Source organism: Lagopus leucura, unplaced genomic scaffold (genome assembly GCF_019238085.1).
Source record: "Lagopus leucura isolate 7727_CA_CO unplaced genomic scaffold, USGS_WTPT01 Super-Scaffold_100008, whole genome shotgun sequence".
Classification (NCBI taxonomy): domain Eukaryota; kingdom Metazoa; phylum Chordata; class Aves; order Galliformes; family Phasianidae; genus Lagopus; species Lagopus leucura.
The window spans coordinates 29,216,713-29,243,394 of NW_024962265.1; the positions used below are offsets into that span (position 1 = coordinate 29,216,713).

General features: G+C 41.2%; 1 protein-coding gene across 2 annotated transcripts in view; it reads left to right on the plus strand.

Moving 5' to 3' along the window:
- The first annotated feature begins 958 nt into the window (after positions 1-958).
- ANO6 (anoctamin 6) overlaps positions 959-26,682 on the plus strand; it is a 71,340-nt gene continuing 45,616 nt past the window's right edge. Inside the window, exon 1 of one of the 2 annotated variants that reach the window (XM_042872450.1) lies at positions 959-1,094. In XM_042872450.1, coding sequence (XP_042728384.1) covers positions 1,001-1,094 — 94 coding nt within the window. In that variant the 5' untranslated portion in view covers positions 959-1,000. The remainder of the gene's footprint in view (positions 1,095-26,682) is intronic. The other variant, XM_042872451.1, reaches the window with a different exon arrangement.

The following is a 26,682-nucleotide window of genomic DNA, read 5'->3' on the forward strand; positions in this document are numbered from 1 at the left end:
GATATACTCTCAGACCCAAAGGTTTCACTCCTGACCCAATTTTGAACAGGCAAGCTTACGGATGAGTGCAGAGAAAGCTTTGTAAAATCTTTCCTCTAGATCCCATTAGGATCCACTTCACCTTATTAGTTTTGAGACAGCTTTTGATCAGCTTACAATGATACAGTCATGAATATGACTTGTATGATACGGCCAGCTGCAAAATAAGTAAAGTAAGTAAGTAAATAAATAAAAAGCACAGAGATTAATTCAGTGCTTTTCCAGTACTCCTTTTAATCATTCTGGAGGCTGTTAATGCAGGAGGTAAGTGCTTATTTAAGGTAAAATCATGCAATCACTAAGGTTGGAAAGCATCACTAAGATCATCCAGTCCAACCCCAACCCACTACCACCATGCCCACTATCCACGACATTCAGTGCCATGTCTGCGCAGTTCTGGAACACTTCCAGCGGTGCTGACTCCACCACTTCCCTGGGCAGCCCATTGCAGTGCATTATCAATCTTTCTGAGAAGAAATTTTGTTAATACCAAACCTGAACCTCAGTTGGGGCAACTTAAGACTATTCCTTCTCTACTTAACACTGGTTTTGGTGGTGTTCCGCTGCCAGATAACCTCATCTGGATTCCTTTTTCCCATCAAAGGTTGGACCTGAGGATATTTTCGACCTGGGCTATTCTCCGATTCTCTGACGCCCAAACACCGACAGCCGAGCAAGGCGGCGCCTTCCCCGTGCCCGGGATGTCGCACGCTGACAGGTGTCAGCCAGGCACTGACTGCGGGAGCGCAGCGGTGACATACAACGCCTTCCCGCAGCGGAGCGGCTCCGGGCGCCGGGCACCGAAAGGCCGATCCCGCCCAGCGCCTCCGGGAAGGTGCCGAGCCGCCCCCGCCGCCCCGCCCCGCCCCGCAGCCGGGGCCGCGCCGCCGCCTGGATCCGCGCGGGGCGCCCGGGGCAGAAGGGGAGCGCTCGGGGCGGCGGAGGGAGAGGGAACGGCGCGATGCAGGCGGAAAACCCCGACGTGCTGCTGGACCTGGAAGAGGAGGAGGAGGAGGAGGGGGACGAAGAGGTGGACGAAGAGGATGGGGAGAGCGGTGAGTACGGGGCTCTCCCCGGGGCGCGATAAGGGAAAAGTTGCGGGGCGGGGGCGGGAGCCTCGGGGAGCGTTCCTCGTGCCGCTGCCGCTACGGCCATCCTCCGTGGCGAGGAGGGGGGGGGCGGGAAGTCCGTGCCGCTCCGTCTCTACGCACGGCATCGGCACGCGGCGGCCGGCAGGGCGCTGAAGGTGAACCTGTCGGCTTCTCTCCCGCGGGGGGAGGGCGCGGCAGCGGAGCTTTCTGGATGCAGAAGCGCTGCCCGCGCACGGTGCCCCTCTCCTTCGGGCAGCGGGAGGAATGCCGCTCTCGCTGCCGCCCCCGGAGCTCGGCATCCCCCGAGCCCGCTGTGGAAGCGGCTCCTGAGCAGCGCGGCTCCGCTGCAGCGTCAGCGACGGGGTGAAAAAGGGATAATGACGGGGGCCAAGTGGCAAAGCGAGGAAAGACGGTCATTTCGCTGAGGGATGCAGGCAATAAAATGACCGCAGAGTTCTACACTCAAAGGCCGGGTGTTAGTCTGGCCCTGACAGCAGCAGCCCGGCACAATTACTTCTGTAATTGCTATGGGAATGAATTTTATTAGAGCAGTTGCAGCAAACAGCCCCCAAAGGGCAGGATCTCAGCAGTTCAGACCGGCGGGGTCTGTTTGTTTCGTGCTGACTGACCTCAGTTCAGAAGCTGTTCTCAGCCGCAGTACCCGATGTATTCTGAAGTGTTTTCTTTCTGCTGGTTGAAATAGGTCCAGCAGACAAGGAATGCGGGCAAATGTCAGATGAGCACACAGATGATAGATTTGTATATAGGCATTTTATCACATAAGAAGAGTTCCTTCATGCTGGTCTTCAAACTGTTGTGGTTACTTTTTTTCTGACAAGTGCCCAATTTTGATAATGTTTGACTACTGAACTTAGTTTCTGCATTTGTACTCTACTGATGCCAACTCTCTGATGCTTGTGCTGCCTTCACGTACTGATCCTCAGCAATGGCCAATTTGCCAATTCAGTCAGCTCGGGCCAACAGTGCACAGAGCTGGAGCCTCACCCAGGGTCTCTGGAAATCAGAGCACGTCTGTTCAGCACTGTTTGCCTCTGCTCCAGATGCTGTGGGAGGAGTATCTGTTGCTATATAATAACAGTCCAAAGGCAGATGAAGTTTTCCATGTTGAAGTGCAGCAGAGGGATTGTTTGACTCCATTCCTCTAGAAAGGGTGGATCAGCACCACAGCGCATGAATCAACGCGTGCGTTTTCCTTTCCATTCTTCACCCCAGAGAACAACAAAATTGTTTCCTACTCATGACTCAAGTGTGGGGTTAGTTCAGCTCCCAGAGCCAGCAAGTGTGAGCTGCTCACTCTGCTTGCAGGATGTAGCAGTTTGGAGCAATGCAACATGTGGTAAAATTAAATAAAAATGGAGTGGGATGATTTCATCAGTTGCTATGCAAAGAAATTCCAGTGCACAGCTCAGTTGTTATTATTCCTTGCAAAATGTGCGGGTAACAATCCCGAGGTTTTTACGTTAGATATAATCAGAGGATAGCTGGTTTATAAGTCTGAGAAGCTCGGTGATCACCCCTTGCTCTCCAGTTTTATGGTACTGTCTGCATCTTTACCAAGGAAGCCAGCCTTGTCTTAGTAAGGAGGCAGGACTTCTGAGTCTTTTCCAGTTCATTCATGATCAGCCCAAAGCATGCATAGCTCATCAGGTGAGCATTACCAAATCCTGACACACCAGGGAGCACTCCGGCTGGTGCTGGCAGGCAGCTGGTTTGGGTTCTTTGTGCTGATGACAAGCAGAGCACTCCTGCCAGAGCAGACGTGGGCGGGAGCCCAGAGGAAGACCAGAACTCAAGAGCCTGAATTCACTGCAGAGCACTGTAACCATGCTGCCTGCACATATAGTGTTGGAACCCATTGTTCAGGTGGCTTTTATTTAGGGAAGGAAACCTCTTCCCAAAAGTGGGCTTTTTTGACAAGCTGAAAAGCTTTTTTTTTTTTTTTTTCCCAGTGCTTAAACTTTTTGTTTTGGAGGCAGACTGTTTTCAAGGGGAGTGTTACGTCAGTGACATCCATCTGTTTCTGAGATCTCCTCTTACTAGGCAGGAATGGTGGGAAGGACATGAAGCTGTGGTTGCCACAGAACTGAAGCTCCCCAAGCCCATTATTTTCTGCCTAGAAACTGCCAGTTTCATAAGCTGTAAAGTTTTTCTTTCCCTGGTGCCAAAACTCATATAATGTCTAGATTAGTTTCTTTGTGTTCGAGGATTTATAGAATATCTGAGTGTGCTTTCCAGAAAAGCCATCTTTTGAGGACAATACCAAGGGTATTCACTCCATCCGACCATTCTGTGCCAAATACTTTCCTCTCTACTGGGTTACGTGAGCTCTTCCTTATTCTTTTTTTTGTCTTGTTTTTGCTCACAAATAACTTCTAGCAGTTCCTTGAACCTTGTGTGTATGTCTTTTCCTGAATTTTGAAGCTGCTGCAGTACTCAAGACCCGTTTTATAGCTGGCCAAGAAATGGCAGTTTTTGTCAAGCTTCTCCTTGTCACTCAGCCTAGATACCATGCTGATGAGAATTCCAGTTCTTTATGAAAAATATTTCATGCCAATGTTCAGCACAAATTTTTACCAACTACAATTGAAACGTACAGATTTGGCTGATCCAAGGAGTGCTATTTGTGGAATTACATCTTCCAATCATATGTGAGGAGGCATTCTTCTGCAGCCTGTTTCCTTCCAGATTTGTGCAACTGCTGTACAATAGAAATCCCATTCTAATGGGTGATGTTTAACACAAACAGTAAAGAGCAGACACAGCTACTTTTTACTCCATTGCTTCTGCTCACTGTTCTGTTCTCAGCTTGGTTCCTCACAGTATACTGAATTTTCCTTTGGGTTGTAAAGGGCTCTTAAAGGTCTTTTAGTCCAACACCCCTGAAATGAACAGGAGCATCTACAGGTAGATCAGGTTGCTCAGAGCTTGGTCCAGCCTGATTCTGAATGCTTCCAGAGATGGGGCATCTACCACATCTTTGGATGACCTGTTCCAGTGTTTTATTACTATCACTGTAAAAAACTGCTTCCTTATATCCAATCTAAAATGCCCCTCTTTTAGTTTGAAATTATTTCCTCTCCTCCTATCATAACAGATCCTACTAAAAGTCTGTCCCCTTCTTTCTTATAGCCCCTCTTTATGTACTGAAAGGCTGCTATCAGGTATCCCCAGAGCCTTCTCTTCATCCCCAGGCTGAACAGCCCCAGCTCTATCATCCTGTCCTCGTGGGAGAGCTGTTTCATCCTTTGAATCATTTTCTGTGGCCCTTCTATGGACCATGTTTCTCCTGTACTGAGAACTCCACATCTGGATGCAGTTTTCCAGGTGAGATCTCAGCAGTGCAGAAAAGAGGGGCAGGATCACTTCTCTCACTATGCTGGCCACACTATTTTTGATGCAGCCCAGGATACAGTTGGCTTTCTGGGCTGAGGGCACATTGCTGCTCATGTCCAGCTTGTCATCCACCTGTACCCCCAAGTCCCTTTTGGTAGGGTTGTGCTTTATCCTAACATCCCCCAGCTTGTATTGATAGTGGGTGTTACCATGACCCAGGTGCAAGACCTTGCAAGTAATGAATGTCATGAGGTTCTCCTGGGCCCACTGCTCAAATCTGTCTAGCTTTCCCTGGATGGCATCCCATCCCTTGGGCTTTTCAACAGCACCGCACAGCTTGGTGTCATCCGCAAAATTTCTGAGGGTCACTCGATCCCATCATTGATGTAACTGATGAAGAAATTAAATAACAGTGATTCCAGTACTGACCCCTTATGGACACCACTTGTTACTGATCATTTGGACACTGAGCCATAGACCACCACTCTCTGGGTATGACCCCACAGCCAGTTCCTCATCCATTGAACAATCCACTAATCAAATCCTTATTGCCTGCTTAGATCCTCTAAATTTTCCTACTCAGTAGTTTCATTAATTTGACCTGCTTCTCATGTCCATCTTGCAAATATTATTGATACTCCAAAACGAACATACTCCATACTGATCAATTACTTCAGTATTTCCCTTCCTTTTCTGAAAAGTGGTCAATTATATACTGAACTGTCCTAAAGGCATCAGAAAGTCTGAACAGTTGGATTTGTTGATGATGGCTTCATCGTGCAATTTATTGATTGTAATCCTCACACAGTGGGAAATTAAAAATTTGTGTACTCAGGAGTATGTGCAATGATCAGATCTGATAACAACATGCAAAGGTTTTTAAGCAGATTTCTTTTAAAAAGAAATGGGCAGTATTCTCCTTTTCATTCTATTTACTGCTTTAAGTAGGGCTGCCCCTCCTTACCCTTTCACACTTGCCTTTCTGTCTCGCTCCAATTTATAGGAGGGAGAGGAGGTTCTTTGAATATCTGTATACCCAGTGTGAGATTAAGAAACAATGGTTCAAATGTTGGTCTGACCAGTTTATTACAGAGATGGGGAAGGGGAGGACGGACACGATTATGAATTAGGGTAATGGGGAAGGGCAGGAGGGCAATAGAAAAGATAGGAAAGAAGAAGCAAGGAGCCTTTATAGGAAGCAAGAGAGAGTCACCACCAAGGATCCAATGGGGTTCATAGTTAAGTCATTGATCTTCGGTAGTGGTGGGTCATTGGGCAGAGTTGTTCTGACAGCAACGACGACAGTGACCATGGTGATGATGGCCCCTTTTCAATGGTTCCAAAGTGGTCAGCTCTCTTTGGAGTGACGGCTCAAACCCAAAGTGGTTGAGTCAGCTCTTCTTGGAGTGGCAGGTTCTGGCTTTGGGATCTCAGTGGAAACTTCTTTGTTTCTATCTTCTGGCCTTGCTGGCAGATAAGAGGGAGCAGGGAGGCACCAACTTGTATCTTGCCTTCACAGGATACAATGGCATCATCCCCCAGCCTTCCATAACAAACTGGAGTTGTTTGATCACAGGCTAGATCTTCCACCAGTAAACTGTCCTGAGCACTATCTTCCGAAGGCAAACAGCTAAAATTGTCCACACAGTGATATTGATTGCTACATGACAACACCCATCACTCATCTTCTAGACAAGCCAGTCTTTTCACAAGAAATACCTCAGGAAGCAAGCTTTGAGCCAAAAAAAGACAAAGAAGGATTCTCACACTCTCTCTCACATTCTCTTCTCTGTTTTGTTACCAAACTAAGATTATTGGGGCATCTTTCAGTTTTCCACTCTCCTGAAGAAGGCTGTGGAAAAGGTATGTCTGATGAGCTGAGAATCTGGGATTTCTGTTCCCTGGTTCTGTGCTCTGCTTACGACACTACTTTGGTAGAAATGTAAAGATGAGCAATTCTGTGTGCACAAGTTTGATTTCACTTTTCCTTTCTTGTACATGTGCATCCAGCAGGTGAAGAACATGAGTAAGCATCCCCATGGGGTGTAGGCTTATAAACATTTGACCTCAATTGCTGTGACTTAAGGTACTGAGGCAGCAAGAGGATCTTCATTGCGAACTGGGGCACAGTTCTACCATGAAGGAGAAATTGATCTGTAATACTGGATACAATGTAAACTGCTTTTCATGCCTCCCTTTCCTCTCCCATCTATCTGTTACCCAGTGATTTACACGCATTTCATCCTCTCTTCATGCTTCAATTTTCTGCCTTCCACTCACCCCATTTTGCTGAATCCTGACTGTGTGGAAGGAACAGATGGGTCACCAAGATTTTGAGCTGTGCACTGTGGGTACTGCTCACTTTTTAATTTTGATGTAATGATTTTTCTACAAAACTACTGAAAAAACACAGCAAGAGTATAAATATTTAACTACAATATAATTACTGGTTTGTAGCTATTTATAATTTATAAACTCTGGAGGAGATTAGAATATTTTGAGAAAAAGACAGGAAATTTGGAGTCTGATAAGATTAACAGATTCAACAGATACTCTCTTTTTTAAGTTTTGCTACCATAACGGAATTCCCAGTTGTTCATTAGAAACTTCCTGTATGTTGAGAGTAGTTTTGTGATATCCCATTTTTCATATTTGAGCAGAATACATGAGTGCAGCTTACAGATAAGTCTGCAGTCAGGAAGTAGGACAAACTTGCTGTCTGCCATTGAGCCAGCTTGGGCCATTTGCACAACTTGGATAGTAACAGTTACGCTTTCCTGCTTATTAAGTCATTAACTTTGCCAGAAAATATCATCACAGGTGATATTTTTTTTTATGTAACTTCTTTTTTTTATGTGTAACTTTTATTTACACAGCTGTTCATGAGCTTTTTAAAAGTAAAACCATCCTGAGCGTATTTATGCTAAACACATTAGATTTTTTACTTTAATTTTTTTCAAGCATTATCGTTTATGCAAAAAAAAAAAAAAAAAAAAAAAAAAATTAAACTTATTACAGCTTATTAAACTGATAAAATACAGTGTTTGTGCTGATAATACGTAGGGCTTGTGTTACATGGTACAGGACTGTGCCTAGCAGTTCTGTAGTGCTACCGTTATTGGAAGCAATGCAATCCAATACTCATGAGGAATGTCCATATGTCACAAGATTTGCAACTTGTGCAGTATATCAGATTCCAAGAAGAGATCTTGAGTTTCAGGAGACCGGAGACATGAAGGGGTGATCTGTCTGTGGTGTAACAGACGTCATGTCAGTGTATGGCTCACACAGATAGGTGTTTGAATGTGATTAAATATGGAATATGAAGTTGGTCTGCTATCATATGCATGGAAATTTCAACACGATTTTTATCATGTAGATCATTTCATCTTAGTACTTTTTGGTACCTGTCACTTCCTGGGAAATGACGACTTGCATGCTGTGGGATTAAGGTCTGCTTTGCCATGAGGTGTGTGGTGAACCCCAAGGGGAACTAATGCTAGAAGTGATGTTTTCTGCCATGGTGGTAGGGAAAAAAAAAAAACACAAGGGTGATTTTGTCTGAGAAAAATTACCCGCTGTAAATTAAATAGTCTTGTAATGCTTTCCAGTTCACCCTCTACAGAGATATTTTCCTTTTTTTTTTCATTTTGTTTGTTTTCAGTTTGAGATGATATGTTCTTGTCTAAACTAAAAATAAAAAATAAATCTTGTCCCAACTAAAAATAAAAAATAAAAATCAAATAAAAAAGCAGTAGCCTTAAGTTTAGCTGTGAACAATCAGGAAAAACAGTTGCTCTTTTTTTTTTTTTTTTTTTTTTTTTTTTTTTACAATAGGTGCCAGGTAGTGTGACAGAATATCCTCTGCTTGTCATGAGAATAGCTTTGAAAAAGGTGTTGCCGGCATGAAACATGTAGAGCCCCTGTAGGTGTGCATGTAACAAGTGTTCAACAGAGTGTAAATATCAATGTGGAGAGGCAGAAAAGAATGGGGCCATAGGTTTGGACTATTTGTAGTTTTTATATTCAGAAAACAAGGGTGGGAATGGAAATATGCTGCAAGTGCTGAGCTCTGTATCCTACTGAATAGAAGAAAAACGTCTTTCTACTGCTGATCCGCCATATGGTTCTAGTGCATGCCTCTGGCATAGTCCTCCCTAGAAATTTTAAGTGTCACTCTACAGAATTTATGTTATTTGTGATTTGATTTATATTTTTAATTTAAAAAAAAAACCACACACTGCAATTCATGGGTCTAATATCACTCATGACTTTTTATTGGATTTCTGATTCAAATTCAGGCTTTGCAGTGAATGTGGGTAGAGCAGTTTTGCCATTGGATGGAGTATGTTTCCATCCACTGAACAAGCTAAGATCAAAGCCCACAAGCGCGTGGTTAACATTTTGTGTTAGAATTTGGGGTTGGCTAGTCTGGAAGTTGAAATTAAAACCTTAGGATGTAACTTTATAAACATGTCAAGCCAGCATACACTGGGTTGGCTACCAAAAGAAGTTTCCTTCCCAGGCACCTCAAAGTAACAGCTTCAGTGTTTGTGACCTTTTGGCCTTCTTCCTTGGGGTACATTATTGGCAGCACAGAGGAAATAGGAGACTGCAGAGAGCTATACAGCACCCTTTAACTTCCTATTGCTCACCTATGCTGTCTACGAGATTTCTCACCTACAGTGACTGTTGGTTTATCAGGGATGAACTGCTGAGTGGCAAAGGGCAGGAAAAGAAGACTTCCTTCTTCCACTAGCATCAAGCAGCCTAGTACATATTCTTCCATTGCATAGTGCAATCCAATAGGGGTTTAGTCCCTTTTACTTATTAATAGAATCATAAAGGTTGGAAAGACAACTAAGATCATCTAGTCCAACCATCAGCCCATCCCCACTGTGCCCACTAACCATGTCCTTCAGAGCAGTATCTCTGTGTTTCTTGAACACCTCCAGTGACAGTGATTCTACCACTTCCCTGGGCAGCATGACCACAATTTTTGAGAGGAAATTTTTCCTAATATCCAATCTTCATAACCTGTTTTGTCAGAGCAGCTTGCTCTTCACAAGCCTTCCAGTTCTAAGCCGTATCAAAATAGATGGAACATTTCCTATGCAGTGATTGACCTGTTGAAGATCATAATATTACTTAATACAAAATAGCCAGTTAGTCTTGTTAGCTTTGTCAGTGAAAATAGCCATGCTAATAAATTGCATGCTGTGTTTTTAAAATGATAAGATTCAGACCAGTACAGGCGCTGCTCACAGAAACAATCAGGAAGACCATAGGATTTTGGAAAGATACACATTTAAACATCTTTAATTAATACAAAATTCAGACTGGAAAATTAACAAAGACATATTAAAACACAAAGCGTCTGGACTTTAAGCAGTGCAGTTACAAGTCCGCTGGAGCATAAACATCTTTCTTTAATTGATTTCATGCCTCATGTGGTAGAAATTGCAGCTTAGTTGCAAATTGTTGGATAGAAGCTAAATAAGACTCAACCCTTCAATTCAGTATTTACATTAAATAACTTCCAGCTAAGCCACTAATCATCAGTATTCTTTAGACGTAGCCAAAAATCAACATTTTGTGGTAGCTTCTACCAATTTTGCTTTTCTTCTAAAGTTATTATTCCTTCCAGATTTTTCTTGTTGGATTCCCCTCCCTGATCCCCTTAATCTGGTCAGTCAGGTCCTTCAGCATTTTTTCAATGTGGTTTCTCATAGGTCATTACATATTTGCATAGGAGAGTGTTCCCTGTAGTCAGAATGAACTGCTATGCCGGTGCTCTTCTGCAGCAAACAGCCACCACCTCTGTTCTGTCCAGGTGCAGAGCTGCTGCTGCAGCAGTTATGTGACTGAGAAGTGCAGTGTCCTGTGGGCTCGTAGCTTGCGTGAATCTTTAGCAGAAGTGGAGAAACTGCCCTGCCCACAGAGAAGCTGGGGTGCGTTGTGTCAATGGACTCCACTAAGCACCAAATACCAGGATTTGTATCAGTGGTAAGAATACTGGAGCACAGCCAGGTTCTTGGCTGAAAGAGTCTGACAAAATAAGGAGTATCAAAGAGATAGAAAAATAGTAGCTCTGACTAAGGAGGTGGAAGTAAAGACGCAGCATCCACTGAGACCTGGGTACAGACTGACCAAAAAAAAGGAGAGGAGAGGAGGGGAGGGGAGGGGAGGGGGGGGGAGGGGAGGAGGAGGGGAAAAACAGTGTATTAATAAGAGTAAAACTACCAATGCAAGTGTTCACATATGTATATGATAAGCAATGGCATAAAGATTGTTCCAGGTCAGTTCATCAGAAAAGAAGCTACAGCATGGGGCTAAGGTTACATAACTGTGAATTATAACAATTCATCTGTGGCATTTTCGTGCATTTTTTTAATATATACTAAAATTAATAACGTGTCTGTAGGTAATTTATCCATCAGTGAAAATACTATGTTTATACAATTAATTATTTGAAAAAAAAAAAAAAAAGAAAGAAAGAAGAAAAACCACTGCTGTAGGTTTAGCACTGCAGTTAGAGATAATAACATTTAACAAAATAAGGATGAGATGATGATCCAGGGGGCTCTATTGTTTCCAGAGAGTTGTGTTAATTTGCATGTAATATTACTAAATTTATTTGATCTCTCTATCTGTATGTTTTTTCTTAAACTGTCTAATGGAGTTTTTGTAGGCATTAATGAACAAAGGTCAGGTCAAACAACACACACTTTACCCTTGTGAGCTGCCCCTTTGATGAGAGTGAGAATAGCATCATTTCTGTAAATGCTGTTCTTAGTAGAGAATGCAGAACTAGTCCCTAATGAAGGAGATATCCTTATTAAATATTTCATCATTTCAGCATATACTGATCCATTCTAGGGAAAATAATTAAATTCATCCAGTTATCTGTTATAAAAGACAAGTAGGAATTTACACAAAGGACAAGTTTAAGAACTGATGTCCACATTTAAGACAAAGAGCAAAGCAAAGATTGGATTACTTAAACATGCAATGTATTTAAAAATAAAAGCAACATCAGTATGATTGGAAGAAGGAGTAAAGAAGTTTTAATATATAAGCTTCAATGGCAGCATGGTCCAGCTAAATGAAGCTCTATTAGACCATTCCCTCACAGAAGTAGAAAGTTTTGGGTAGAAGATGGTTATTAAGCATGCAGCAGCTGGTTAGAAATAAAATCAGAACTCAGCTGCTGAAACTACAAAGTATTTCCTGATTAGGAGCCCAAAGTATGCAATTTCTTTCTAAGCTCCGTTTCCACCACTGGGAATGCTTACATGAGTCTATGCACCTACACATGCAAAGCTCAAAAATTCACATAGGTTCAGACTTTAAACTTACTATTTTCACAGTCAAAGTCACTAGAAGTATCTTTTGGGGACCCCCATAGTGTGTAACAGCTGACTGTAAGAAAAATTTTTAAACTAACGTTCTGAGAAACTCATTATAGAAATTCAATTATATCTCTTTTGAGGCATGTAAATTTGAGAGCGAGAGGTGTGATTTTATAAACACTCCTCAAACTTCAGATTTCACATTAAGCAACTTATTGGTCCACAGGCACTGAACTCTAACCAAACAGCCATTTGCAATTACAATTTGGTTAATCATCTCTGTTCCTCCTGAGGAGGTCCCACAGCTGCCTGGAGGCTTAGCATTCCTGATGAGCACCACGGGATCATCTCTTCTGCTAAAAACAGCTGCATTTGTAGCTTGAAGCTTCTCCTGTAAAACATGCTGAAGGCGGACATACACTGCTTTTCCATGTAATTGTGCTGTTGCTTTGATAGTAAGCTTGAGATTGATCTCGGCAAGCCTGTTGGATGGCAAAAGAGGCTTGTCTTTTTTATGTTTCCTGCCTAAGGACAGCTGGTTTGGTCGCTCTGGGATAAAAGAATAAGAAAGGATTCACGTTATTTTAGGCAATGAAGAAAAGGCCTTCAGCTGAAGAAGGCATGCTGGCAGAAACGCTGGTGCGTTTGTGGAATAATGTACTTCAGCTCTGGAGCAGATGAAAAACAGTTTATCTTATGTTGTCCAGAGAGTTAAATATATGGTTACTGCTGAAGTATCAAATCACAGTCCTTCAGCAAATCGGCATTCAGAAATATGCAGGTTTCTTAGGCCAGGTCCTGGGCACGCATGTGGTCTAGAGAGGGAAGGTAGCATGCTCACATTAAAATGGTGAATGGCTTTCACTTCTTGTTTTTATCCTTTGTACTTCTTAAAACTAATATATTTTATGTTTGCCTATTTAATCCTATCAGGAGAAACTGAAGGAACTGAAGGATCTGGGACTGTTTAGACTGGGGAAAAGGAGGCTGAGGGGAAACCTTATTGCTCACTTCCAATGCCTGAAAGGTGCTTACAGCAAGAGCAGGGTTGGTCTCTTCTCACTGGTGACAGGTGACAGAATGAGGGGAAATGGCCTTAAGTTGTGCCAGGGTAAGTTTAGGTTGGATATCAGGAAACACTTCTTTACAGAAAGGGTTGTTAAGCTCTGGAATAGCCTCCCCAGGGAGGTGGTTGAGTCACCATCCCTGGATGTGTTTAAAAACCATTTGGATGTGATGCTCAGGGACATGATTTAGCAGAGGGTTGTTACAGTTAGGGTAGTATGTTTTGGTTGTGGTTGGACTTGATGATCGTTAAGGTCTTTTCCTACTTGAGCAATTCTATGATTCTGTGATTCTATGATTGTTTTGGTATGAGTACCAATATTTTTGTTTAACATAGCTGAGTTAAATTAGATCTCACTACAGCCAATCTGAAATTTCTCAGGGAAAGAAAACACATGTGACCACTGATATGGTGTTCTATGGTGTTTGGAGCCAAGCAATGCTACTGACAGCTGCTACATTGCCAAAATTTAACTTGCTTGGTCCATGGAAGGAATCCTGATTTTTACAGGGTTACCTGCAGTTCGCTTACAAAGCAGCAAGAAGTTCTGGAGCAGTGGGCTGCTGCTATGCCTGCATGTCCACCTGTGTAGCCGGTTACACAGCATGAGAAAAACACTTTTGAATTTAATGGCACTGTCAACATCCATAAAGTTATTTAAGTATGTAAATGCTGCAGTCTCAGCCCCCACTGCTGTTCATAGTGGTGGGGGTTTGGTTTTGTTTTCAGTTTTTCCACAGCTATTCATGATAGAAGGATAAATATTTGTCTAAACAATGGTACTCCATGTTTTAGTTGTGGTTGGTGGATCTGGGGGGACTCATTTCCTCTGAATGGAGGAGAATTTAATTAAATGTTTTAGAGATAGATGTTTATCCTTCAAGAAGGACAGAATGTGTCCATGAGAGGTGTTTCCATATCTGTCACTGGGCGTCACAGAACAAACCCAGTGACCCTTCTGCTCAATTAGATTTTCTTGAGCAACTTCCTGCATACAGAAATAACTCCAGATAAATCCTTTTTCCTTTCAGGAAGTCTCACAGTTCCCTTTCATCCCCTTCACTATTTTTTTCACCTTTATCTGATGGCAGCTTAGCATCAGTGATTCTCTTGGCCTTTGGAGTGCCAAGCTTGACTCCACAAGAGCAGCTCCAGCAAAAGAGAAATGTCACTCAGCCATAGGTCAGAAGTGACAGGAGATGCTCCCAGCATCCAGCCTGCAAAGTGCCAGCCTGCACCAAACAGGCAGGAGGGCTAATTTGTTGGATCCTAATTTGCTGTCAGTTTCTAGAGATCTCCTTCTTGATATCAGACTGCAATTCATTAAATTCCTCTAACAGGGAAGTTTATTCTCCTTCAGCCAGAATTTGAAGTTGACACAAGAGATAGGAGATGCAATACTCTGGCTTGTGTTGTAGGGGTCAGGCTGAATGACTTCCTGCTGCCTCGCTGCCTGCTTGTCTATGAGCTGCATTCATGCACTTCAAAAAGTTCATTTATATTTCTCTCCACACAAAAAGTACAATCTTCTGTAAAACCACTGTGGTTTCTTCTTAAAACAAAACTCAGTGTAGGCACTATAGAGGGTTTATGACCAACCTCTTCACAGACCACCACACTCACCTGAAGCCTGCTGGTACACTGCAGTACATAGCCAACCTAAGTGTAAATGAAAGGTAGCTCTGTAGGAGGATGCTTTGTTTTTGCTTTTTTTTTTTCATCCTCTAACCTCCACAGTTCTAAATAAGTGGATTAGAGTCTCTGTAGAAATGCATTTGTTAAGAAAGGCATGGCTGGATCTCTCAGCACTGGTTGTAGGTTCATGAAAGTCTCTAATGTCATATGAAAAGAGCAAGTCAATGGTTCCCAGACCACACGTTTTGTAGACACTGAAGTAAAATGTCTTTCCATGCATTGCAAAGCAAAGGTTTCATCCCTTCCCTGCCCCTCATTATTTTTTTTTAAGATTTTGTGAAATTACACAGTGGTAAAGGTGAGCTAGTAGGAAAATGAAAGAATTTCTCTTTGGCGTTATACTCTTTGTTAGTTTTACTCCTTGGCTTTATTACAGCTGAATGGCATGTAGGATTCAAAGCCACTCATTTTTCATCATTGTCACTAGTGCATAATGCGACTTCTTTTTGCTTCCTCCTGAGATAAGTTATCAAAATACATACTTTCCATGTTTTTATGCTACCTGCCAATCTAAAGGAAATTTGTGTTTTTAAATTCATCTGCTTTCTTTCCTGATGAGTACTAAAATTGAATTTAATCACTTTATGATGGCTGGTCCTCTGGGAAGGTGCAACAATTGTTAGAAAAAGTATACAAAAGGCACTTTACATCACATAATATCACGTGCTTACTTTGTTTGGTCTAAAGCTGCCTCCACAGTTCCAGCTCTGAAAGACCTTTTCATGATGGCCCATGCTGAAATCTGATATATAACACTACCCAGGAAATGATCATACTATATGTATTTATTATACTTGTAAAATCTTTACAGATCCCTGAAGGGAAGTTGTAGTGAGGTGGGAGTCAGCCTCTTCTCCCATGTAACTAGAGATAGGACTAGAGGGAATGACCTCAAGTTGCACCAGGAGAGATTCAGGTTGGACATTAGGAAATATTACTTCTCCAGGAGAAAAGTTGGAACGGGCTGCTCAGGGAGGTAGTGGAGTCACTGTGCCTGGAGGTGTTCAAGAAATATTTAGATGTTGTACTGAGAGACATTGTTTAGTGGGAAATACTGGTGACAGGTGAATGGTTGGAGTGGATGACTTTAGAGGTCTGTTCCAACCTTGGTGATTCTATGATTCTTATAAGGTGTATATATTCCATACATGAATAACATCATTGCACATCAAGCCCTCAAAAAGTGCTTGCCAAGCATTGGGAAGCACTGCTGATCTTTTTCCTCGAGGATCTATGGCATCTGCTTCAGAGGGTGTAGCAGTAGGTAATATATGTGAGAACACTGCTGTGCCACCTGGGGAGGAATTAAAAATTACTTGCCCTCACTCTCCCCATTGCCAACAAGCGTAAGAAGCAGTTGCAGGTTTAACAGGTACAGAGGGAAATACATGAGTTTAAAAAGCCACAAGATCATTTAAAATAAAAAGATACTGCTTCTCTCTGATCATGTCCTCTGGGAGTTTGACTACCTCAGCACCCATATTTTACACTTTGGCACACAGCATGGCTGTTTTGATGCAGAGACCCTCTGGCCAGTCTTGAGGACAGGAGACTGGGCTAGATGGACCTTTATGTCGATCAGTAAGTACCTTCTTGTGTTCCTTTGTACTCTTGATATCTTTTGGTTGCACATACTTATTGTTTCTTAAAAAGCACTGGCCTTGAGCAAAGCTGGTGGACAGCCTTATAGCCAAAATGCAGTACAAGAATATGAATAGTCTCAGGCTAAGACCTGCAGCTGAACAACCACCGGCAAGTGGAATACATAAGAAGGGAATCTTTTTATGTAGAGAACACTGATCAGGTTCACAAACAGTCCCAATGAGGGCTAATGATGTTACGAGCCTTTTAAGGCTATGCCACCATCAGGTATCCTTCCTGTTAACGCCCCCTTTCTCAGAAAGTAATTTATAAACCTCTATGTCTTGGAAGCTGCAGCTGTTCAGCACAGAGCTGTCAGCACTCACCTGGCTGTAGCTGGTGGGCATCATGCACAGAATTGTCAGCAGAATCCAAATTTTGTACTGATAGTGATTGCAATAAGCTTAAACACACACAGTTTTGTTTTTCCGTTATGGCACTGAATTCACATTAATTACATTATTCTGAACTGACTTTTAAAACTCAATAAATTTGATATATGAGTCACTAAGGAAAAGTGTCCATAGTTGTTATGATTACTCTTCTAACAGTACACTTTGAAATTACTCATCAGCAGTGCAGAGTGCTCCTACACGAGGACCACTAATCAAATTGTCTGATTAGGTGAAATTCTAGTCACTCAGCAGTTTCCCCATGCCAATTTGCAATAATAATTTTTCCATCACTTCTGCTCAAGGAATCTCTCAACTGCTTCAGATATAATTTCATTTCTAAACTGACTGTATAATTAAATAATACAGTATAGCCAGCAGGAATCTTTCCTCAAATTTAAATGTAAATGTTACCAGTTACCAACAGGAGCCATAGAATAATTGGCTGTGGCTAATTATGTATTATGTCTAAAAAATGTTAACATTATGGTTGCAAACTCAAGCACTTACAAGTTGGGCAACGTCAGAATGCACGTTGCCCAGGCAACTTCCATTTTCCATCCATTTGCTTGCATGCATGTTACACTTTTTAATTGCACAATCATGCTGTTCTTTTTTTCCTCTTAAGTCCACTGCCTCATTCAGTAAAGCAGTAATAAGCAAAGATTTCTTTTTATCTTCCTCATTAGGAGCATGCCTCTGAGCCTTATTTAATTCACATTATTCCGGCCTTACATAGCATACATTTTTATTCATCTCTTCCTCTGTGTTTCTATGACGCTCTGTCTGTGTCCGAGCACTATTTTGAAAAGGGGTGTGTGTGAGTGTCAGGTTGCCTAACTTCCCATTTAGGCAGGGCTGGAGTTTAGCAATCCAGACTCCTGTGATAAGAATGCAGGCAACTTAAGTGATAAGAATTGAGGAACGCTATGCATTGTTTAACTGGATTTATGAAGGAGGTACTGGACTGGAATGCTTGTACCATCAGCAGGCCTCTCTAAAACACATCTGCGAAGGTCCAAAGAAAAGAATTCATTCTCAAGCAGGCATTTCTGTACAACCTAATAGCATCATCATTCTGTGTCTATGGCTGTTGAGCATACAAAGTTGTTTGATGGCTGTGTATGCTTTTTCAGACGAAGCTGTCAAATATTTGTTAAATCACTGATTTTTATGAAGCAGCATTTCCCAGGGTTACTATTCTAAGTATTCCTGCTCCATACCTCCAGTGTACTTAGGCACAAATGCTCAGCTCTGCTGTAAAGGTGCTTGGTAAAGGTGCTGGGGCGTTGTAGCAGCCTGGCCAGTTAGCTTGAACATTTTGCTGGGAAAAGCTAGACAAACTTTGGCTCCAGTACCTTGCTCAGCATGCTGAAGCCAGGGCATAAAATGCACTCAGATTCTTTGTCAATCTGATAATCTTTCTGCCTTCCTATAGTCTGTAAACCCCTTTCAACTTTTGCAAAAATTATCTGATGATTTCAACAGACTAGTCTTCCTCCTTGACCAAACCTGGACTCATCCTCATTGCAGCCCCATCTTGCATACTAAAGGAAGGTATGGTCTTAAAGAAAAAAGAATAATTCAGAATTTATAGCAAAACAAAAAAAAAAGAAAAAAATCCTTTGCTTTAAAATTTAAATTTAAAATCCACCTACTGTGATAGATCAAGTGGTAGAATGTACCTTTTACTTAGTAAGAAACAGACATGAAATGGGAAGCCTGGTTTTTCCCAAATCCTGTTTTAGGCACTTACATCCTTTTTTTAATACCAAAGCCAATGTTCATTTCAGCAGGTATATAGTTTAGTGCACACTTTGTTTTCTAATTTGTGTTACATGACTTTTTCCTTATCTGTCAGATAATTACTGTTTACTCACAATATTCATTAAGATATGTTTTGTTGACAAGGCGAGTTAATAAACCATGGGGAAAAGCAACACTGAAACATGTTTATTCATTGTCCTAAATATGCTGTGTACATAAAAAGAAGGTGCATCTGCAAAACATGTTACATTTGCATCTGCAAAACATGTTGCATTTGAAGTAGCTTATTAAGCAAGAGAAATATTAACAGTGGCTAATTAAATTGAAAGATTAATTAATGAAATTGATTGATTGATTCTGCTCTCTGAGAGCCACGCGTTGTGTTTTGTATGTGATTAATGTAATAAGGCATAAAGCCTGCCATTGCATGTGGGCACTCTTGAATCTCTCACCAGGAATTTATCTGTAGCTTTAAATGCCAGCACCTACTGCAGATCTCTCCTAATACCCTTTGCACTGTTTGAATTAGCAGATCTCACTGTCCACCAACTGGACTCCATTCACTTTTTCAGCCTTTAAGAGGTTTTTCCAAGTAAAGAAAAAATTCTCTCAGAACTTACAAATGCAACTGAAAACCAGAGATGTCTGTAAGGTGGTGCTGGTGCATTCTGTGACCCGGTGATCCCTTGTGTGCTGTGTTCCTAATGGAGCTGAGGTTGTCGTTTTTCTTAACCCTAGAGACTGGAAGAGTTTGCAGTTTTGACAGCTAGAGTCACAGCGTTCACACTGTTGTTAAGAAAATAAGGAAATAAAGTTTGTGTGTATGGGTGTCTTGGTATGGAACATGACATAGCAGGAATCCAGCATGAAATGAGCTTAGTTGACAGTCAACATGACAATAGCTTCCTACCCAATTCCCTATCTCATTAAAGCAGCTGCTAACTGGAAGAAAAAAAAAAATAGGAAGAATAATTTATTGCATCATTTTAACATACTTTAGTTAACAGAAGAAGTGGAGAAGAAAAGATGATCCAAGCCCATGTTCCAACCTGAGAGTAATTCCTGAAAAGATTATCACTCTGCAGCCATCTGACCATTACTTTATACCGTGACAATGTTGGCTTGCTGTGTGACATCTACATCCAGTACACAGAGAACATATAGCAAATGTTTAAAATTACAGCAGGCGAGATGTGTTAGCGCATTCTAAAAGGACAAAGAATTTCTTCATCTATACAGATAGATGAAAGCCAAAATAATTCTTACCGACAGACATTTCAGCTGAGTGTGAATGAATGGAAATTGCTCAGCCTCAGACAAAAGCATTTAGAATATTCTTACGAGCAACACTTGGGCACTGATTTACAGTCAGCTGCTGTCTGCTGTGCAGGCGACAGAGGAACGCGCAGCCCGCCGGGCTCTGCTGTGTGCTGCAGCACTGAGGACCAGGCGCTAGCGTTTGCATCTCAGTGGATTCCTCTAGACTCAAAGAATCGTAACTAAAGAGACTTCAGCCCAAGTGTCTGCTTTCTAAACTGAAGCTGGGGCCCATCCAGGTCTCGTGGAAATAATCAGGATTTTTTGTCACAGGTTTCGGGCAAGCGTTCCACTTTTGGTGGAATCCTTTTGTTCCTTTGAGCTCTGAACACACATGAGCTGCTTTAAAATTTGGTTACTGAGCCCCAAAATTTTCCAACTAGGTGCCTCCTAAATGTTTAGGCACTGCTATCAGCAGAATCATTTCCCCAGAGTCCAATTTCTGATTCTGTAAGTGCTTCCTAATTACACAGATTTTTGGTGAGATACCTCAGCTGTGTGCTAGCAGTTTCAGGAAGCAGGCTGTTCCATTTGCAATTCTCTTCCTATTAGCAAGTGAACATGCTCTCTGTTTAGGACTACTCATGGAAGAGTATTTATTTTTGAAAGCTATACCACATGTTCCTAATGCTTTGTTTGCACAGCTGTAAGGAAAGATAACTTAATGGGAAGAATAGTCTCTCAAACAAGAAAGAGTTGTCTTCCAAGACAGCCATTTCACTTCCTTTGTAGCACAGCAGCGTGGGTGTGGGTTCATATTGGACATGCTTGTATGTCAGAAATTAAAATCAATGTTTTTCTTATTATGCAGCATAGAATAGATTTCACTTTGACAGTACCTGCAGATCTGCTCTGTGTGACTGCACAAAAATGTAATTTAGTGACAGCTTGAAAAGCCATTTTGGTGTTACTAATTGTCATGAGTTTTCCGTAGGCAACCATAGGAGGAGAGCAAGAATTTCACACTGAAGGCAGCTGTGTAGATCTCTTATCGTCTCTAAACAATAGATTATTAAGTACAGTTTGTAATAAAGATAATTCAGTTTTACTTTAAAAGCATACCTTTTTCTAAAGTGAAGAACATGAGTTCAGTAGCATGTTTTCTTCAAATAAGGCCTACAGATATGAAGTAAAACTGATTTCAGCGTATTCCAGTGAAATAACTGAAGTTTAAAGAATAGGTACTAATGACTGTAAGCCAAGAGTGGAATGAAGTGAAACCATTTATAATCTGTGATGACAGCTCTGCCCTTGTGCATGAGGAGGAAAGGCCGTGTCCCAGAGAACAGCCCATCTGCAGCAGTCACTTTAACCCAGGCACAGCTCTGACCATCAACAAGATCCTGGCAGTAAGGTCTCCTCCTGGCAAGGAGTATCGTGCAAAGATCAGGTCTACATTTTGGTAACCTAGGAAATAATTTTGTTTATTATTTATGCTTACCCAGTTAAGCTGTGAGATGAAGGAAACGAGATTAGCTCAGGAGGACTTGATGATTGGGAGATTTTTTGTTTAAAATTGTCTAGGTGATTAAACTATATACGTAGGCTGGCATTAAGGATCAACACCATCAAAAATAGTTAATGTTTAAAACTGACTTTTAAACAAGTAGCTCAAAGCAGCTATTTGCCTTGATTAACTCTGCTTTAGAACTCGAGATCTCATTGTCCCTTTCTTTCTTTGATTCAAGGAAGAGGCATATTTCTGCTTTTTTCAACTCCTACAGTTTTTTAGATCTGAAAAAATTCCTATTCATTGAACTGAACATACAAAATAATATACAACATAAAGTACTTTGCACTAGGAAGAGAGATTATGGCTCTCAAAAAAGTCTAACAGTTGAACAGTTTCCTTCCAGAATAATTCCATTCGTACAATGGTTTTACTTCTCATAAAGTTTCAGCAAGTATTGTATATGGCTTCAATATTTTACACTTAACTGCAAAAACAATTTATGCAGGTTGTGATCAGTTCTGAGAGGCTTTTTTTTTTTTAATAACTATTAGATTAATTTATGTGGGGAGAGAGATAAAATCTGATATAAAGAGGAGGGAAGGCAGGTTTTTGTCTTGTCTAAACAACACAAATCAGACCCTGTTTTGTCCATAGCCTAGGAGCTCATAGTGATGTCACAGAACGATACCTTCAGTATCTGAGTAAATGTTAACATTTGGAAAAGCAAAATCTTTCTTCAGAGGGGAAAATCCTTGGTAGTGGTGTTAATTCTCCTCTTTCTGATCTTCCAGGGCATTTAAAACAGCATGGCATAAATTTGTCTCCCCTTTTCTTCCCTTTCTCCCCTCAAAATCTAGGGCAGAACGTTCTACTTCAGTATCACCATTTTATAATGTCAGGACCAAGAGACAGCTGGATGTTCTCCTTAAGAAAGCTGACAACTACATCAGGTCCCCTGAAGGGTGGTGGCTTGACTTAAGTCCCCATTTGGGAGTCAGGTACTTTTCTGGTTCTTTAGACTCAACCACCTGCTTGCCTCTCGTTATTATTTCCACAATTCTGTTACAGACAGTGGCTGCCATTTCCTTGCATGGTATTGTCTTGGATACATCAGTACCCATCTTTTTTAGATAATTCTCTCCAAAACATTAGTTTTATTCAAGGCAGAAATAGTTTCGTCTTCCTAGAGAAATAAAGTGAAAGTAATTTGGCTTGATTAGAGAGAGGGACTCAGAGTAGTTTTCATTCACTTCAGAGCTCAGTTCATATCCAGTCATACTTCATCTTCATACCCTTCATACTTTCCCATAGCTTCTGAGACAGAATCTGTGAGGTGGGGTTTCCTGCTGGCTGCCTCTCAGATTCCTACCTGTGATAGGACTGCAAAAGCACTTTTCTGCTAACACAACTACAGGGTGCTGAGATGAAGCATCACCACAGTGTGCCTCAGTTCCTGAGGAGCTGCACTGTGCAGCTCTAGCAATCTGACATTGCTCCCTGGCTTTGCAGGTGTGGTTGCTCATGAGGCACCATATTCAGTGCCAAGGCTAAGATCTTGTATTTTGCAACATTGCACAGGTTTGTTAAAGGAAGTGAAGCGACAGGTGCTATGACTTTGGTGCTGTAAAATCACTCTGGCTTCTTTTAACAGCCCTCTCCTATTAGTTTGGCTTATGTAGGTGATTTGCAAGCCTAAAAGCTGTTGTTGCCCCTTTCCCACCTTGGATTATTTTCATTAAAGAAGTAATCTATGATAGCCAATTTTTTTTATTTTTTTTTTTTTTTTGACAGTTTGGCAGCTTTAGGCATGTTTGTTAATGTCTTACAAAGCTAAGCCCAGCAGTCTTATCAAACACCAGCTTATGCAATATCTTTGCAGTTTTCTTGTCATTGTTGTGCATCAGGATTTTTTGTTTTTGTTTTTCTGACAGTATCTTTCTTTTCCCTCTGGATATTGCTTTTTCCCCATTTTCATGCCTCTTAATTTATAATTCTGTAAAACTTTCATCCTCATTGCCTGCACCTTGGGTTGCTCCTATTACTTGACTATTCAGACTCTAAGGAAAGGTTTAATTCTTCTTTATTTCAAAGAGAGAGCAGCTTCCATGCCTATCAGTATGCCATAGACTCTTACCTCTGCCAGAGCAATGGGTAGAAATTGCTAGTAGTAATGTTTGTGAAAGCTTTTGAAATTAAATCATTAAACAGGAAGCTCACTGAACTTCCTGAACAATTCACAGTCAAAAAAAATCAATTAACTAATTAATGAGACTTTTTACTTCGCCTCTCAAAGAATTTTAGGATCTTTATTCAATCCAGTCACAAATGTTAGCCAACTGTGGTTTACTTGACTACGTGAAAGTATTTCATAAGCATCTGCACTTGACATGCTTTGACCCAAACATTAACAGAGGTGACAGTGCTTCTGAAGAAGGAAAAGATCAGCAGAAATACTATTTTAATATAAAACCTCAGAGTTATCTTTGTTGACCATGACTATGAAAACACCATGGGGTCTGGAAAGGACCTAAAAAGCTGATCCAGGCCACCCTCCTAAGATGCATGCCAGATTCAACTCGGCTTAGATTGTTCCAGCATATTTAATTAATCTGTGATGAAGAATCTCTGATGTTGTAGACCTCACATGACCTCAGCAGCCTCCCCAGGCAGTCTGTTCTTCTGTTCTCACAGCTAGAAAGTCCCAGACTTTCTTGGTGGTTCCCCCCCCCCCCCATGTCTTCTTCAAACTGGTTTATTATAAGAGGAAAGGTAGAAGAAATAAATGAAGTTATTTTGGGAGGTAGAACAGAAGCACTTTGTATGGACGCAGCTCTTTCTGGCAAATCTGAGGTTCTGCAGGTACCACTTCAGTCTGAGAGACTGGAATCATCTCTTCCAGCCAAAAGCACAAGTGTCTAAATTGACATCGCTGACGCAACAGAACACCATCAGAACATATCTGACATAAGCACACAGTCATGTAGTGTCAAGGTGCTGCATTCTTTGATCCACACAGACATTACCCTGCGTTTAATCTGGGAAAAGTTCTGGGTTAACGTTCCAGAGGAAGTGAGAGTGGCAGGTTCCTTTTGCTGGACTCCCTTTACTGTACCAATGGCCTAGGAATTTACTGGATGATGTTTCAAGTAAATATGTGTTCATATGGTAAATATTAGTAAAATGATGAAGTGTGCATGATATTACTAGCCACAGACAATGAGGCAGAAGTAAATTGTATTCATGTATAAATTTCTCAAAAGGATATTCCTGGCCAGGCCCAGATCCATCAGGATTTCGGAAGTCTGGAGTTATTCTTCCTACTATGAATGCTACATTTCCTTCTTCTTTTCAGCTCTGGCTGAAGGGATTCTTAGAGAGTGCTTTTGAAGGATGTGTGGTTATACACCATATAGATGTCAGAAATAGGGCTTTTCAATGCACAGTTCTTGTCACTGTAGTTCAGTGGCTGCCATAAATCTTCGTATCTGGATATACCAGTGTCCGCATCTGTTTGCCTTGTGTAATAACACTGGGTTTCAGAACACATGCCTGCATCTCAGAACAGCACGCTCATCTTACTCTTTCACCATGCCCATTATACATGAGAAGAAGCATCCCCTCTTCTGTGGGTTCTGAAGCACTTTGTATCTGCATATCTTCACGTCAGAAAGCCAATACCAAAGGAAAACAGGGTGATGCCCTTTACACCGACATCAAGGGTACATATTTGTCTTTCTCACATTAGAAAGAGTTGAACTCATTAAGTCGTGGTAATGTGCATTTACAGCAATTTTACAGCTGAAATACGCCCATGTTTTCTGAGCTCTCATGTTGCAGCCTCAGCATGTCCACTAGTCCACATTTTCCTGTTCGCTTTTTAGAAGCTGACAAACATTTATAAAGATGTTAATGCTTTTAAGAGCTCCCAGTCTTTGAATATTCACCTGGACCTGCCTTGAGGTTATGATTCAGAGGTTTCTGAAGCTATATTGATGGAAAAAAAAGTCATGGGTCTCTACCTTAGGGTATACATTAGTGCCACAACAGAGATCTGGAAACTGACAGTTCAACATCTGGAACAATATCTCTACCAAACCGTAGGAAACTGTGTTTAAACCACATTTAGCCACTTAAAAGCCATAAGAGTTCTGTTGACTTGTAGAGCTCAATAATGACAACAATCTCTCAGTGCTCTATTTTTAAGTGTTTTGACATATCTTCAGGTGGTTTAAGTAAGCATCAATGAAAAAAAGCTTTCTAAAAGTTCTAGAGAATTTGGATACACGTCAATGAAGTTTTTTAAAAAAAAATTCAGACAGATCAGTTTTGTTGGTCCTAGCATTGTATCCAATGAGCATTCAATCCTTCTAAAGACAGTGTAGATTTGATTTTTTTAGAGTATTTATTTATGTTTTAGAGTTTTGGACTGTTCTTGATAAGTGGAGGTTATACTTTCCAGGTATTACTGTCATCATGGTACCATTTACATCTATGATATCAATGTAGGGCAGTCTTCGCTAAAATGCTTCATTATATTAAGGCAGAAAGCAGCCTTCTCTACCAGTGTTTTCTTTTATCTTCAGGATATTAGCTGAGTTCTTCTTAAGACACCCCCAAAATACTCAAACTAAAACAAAAATATTGTAGACCTCCTTGTAATTTATTTCTGAGAGCTTTTTTAGGATGAATTTGTGGGTTATTCACTGGATTATCCAGTGGTCAGCTTCCCCAGTGTGCTTGATAACGGTATCACAAAGTAGCATACTTCACAGGATCATTTTTAAGTTTTGCTGTATTTTCAAGACCAAGGTAGTTTGCACATGTTTTTTTTTCTTCTAACAGTTGCTACTGGGGAAACAGGTGAGAACTCATCAGGACATCAGTACACAGTGAATCCACAGGTGTGATATTAGATTATGTGAAAATCATTCCTGTTATGTAGTGATGCTGTAACATTCACTCTCTGTATCATATTCATTTCAGGATTTCAGAAAAATAGTCTGGTGCTGTTAATTGAGATTGCCTAAGTACAACAATCACCTAAGTACAACGATCATGAGCTGTGGTTATTTCTTCAGGTGGAGCCAGTTCTGATTCCTTTAGTCATGTACAGATACTCCTAACTATAGCAAGACCATAGACAAAAGCTTTCTGAAGAACTAAATAACATATGTGTAACACATATGTATAACCAATGAGTATAAAGACTTGTAATTATGAAATAAACCAAAGAGTTTGGCTAACCAGGTTATAATAACAAAAAGAGAATAGACAGAATACTTACCTGCACCCTAGGCTCACTGCAAAACTCCAGAGGAGGGAGCTTCAGAAGAGACCCTTTCCCACTCATAGCCAGCTCTTAAATGACTCTAGGAGAGGTGCAGCCAGGCTCCACCCCTTCCAGAAGCACAGCTGAATTGCCTTCACCTGTGCTCCCATGGCTGACTCATTGCTCGCCTCAGGTGATCAATCAGAGGTTCAGGCTGTGATTCAGCATTTCCCATGTTAATAAAGT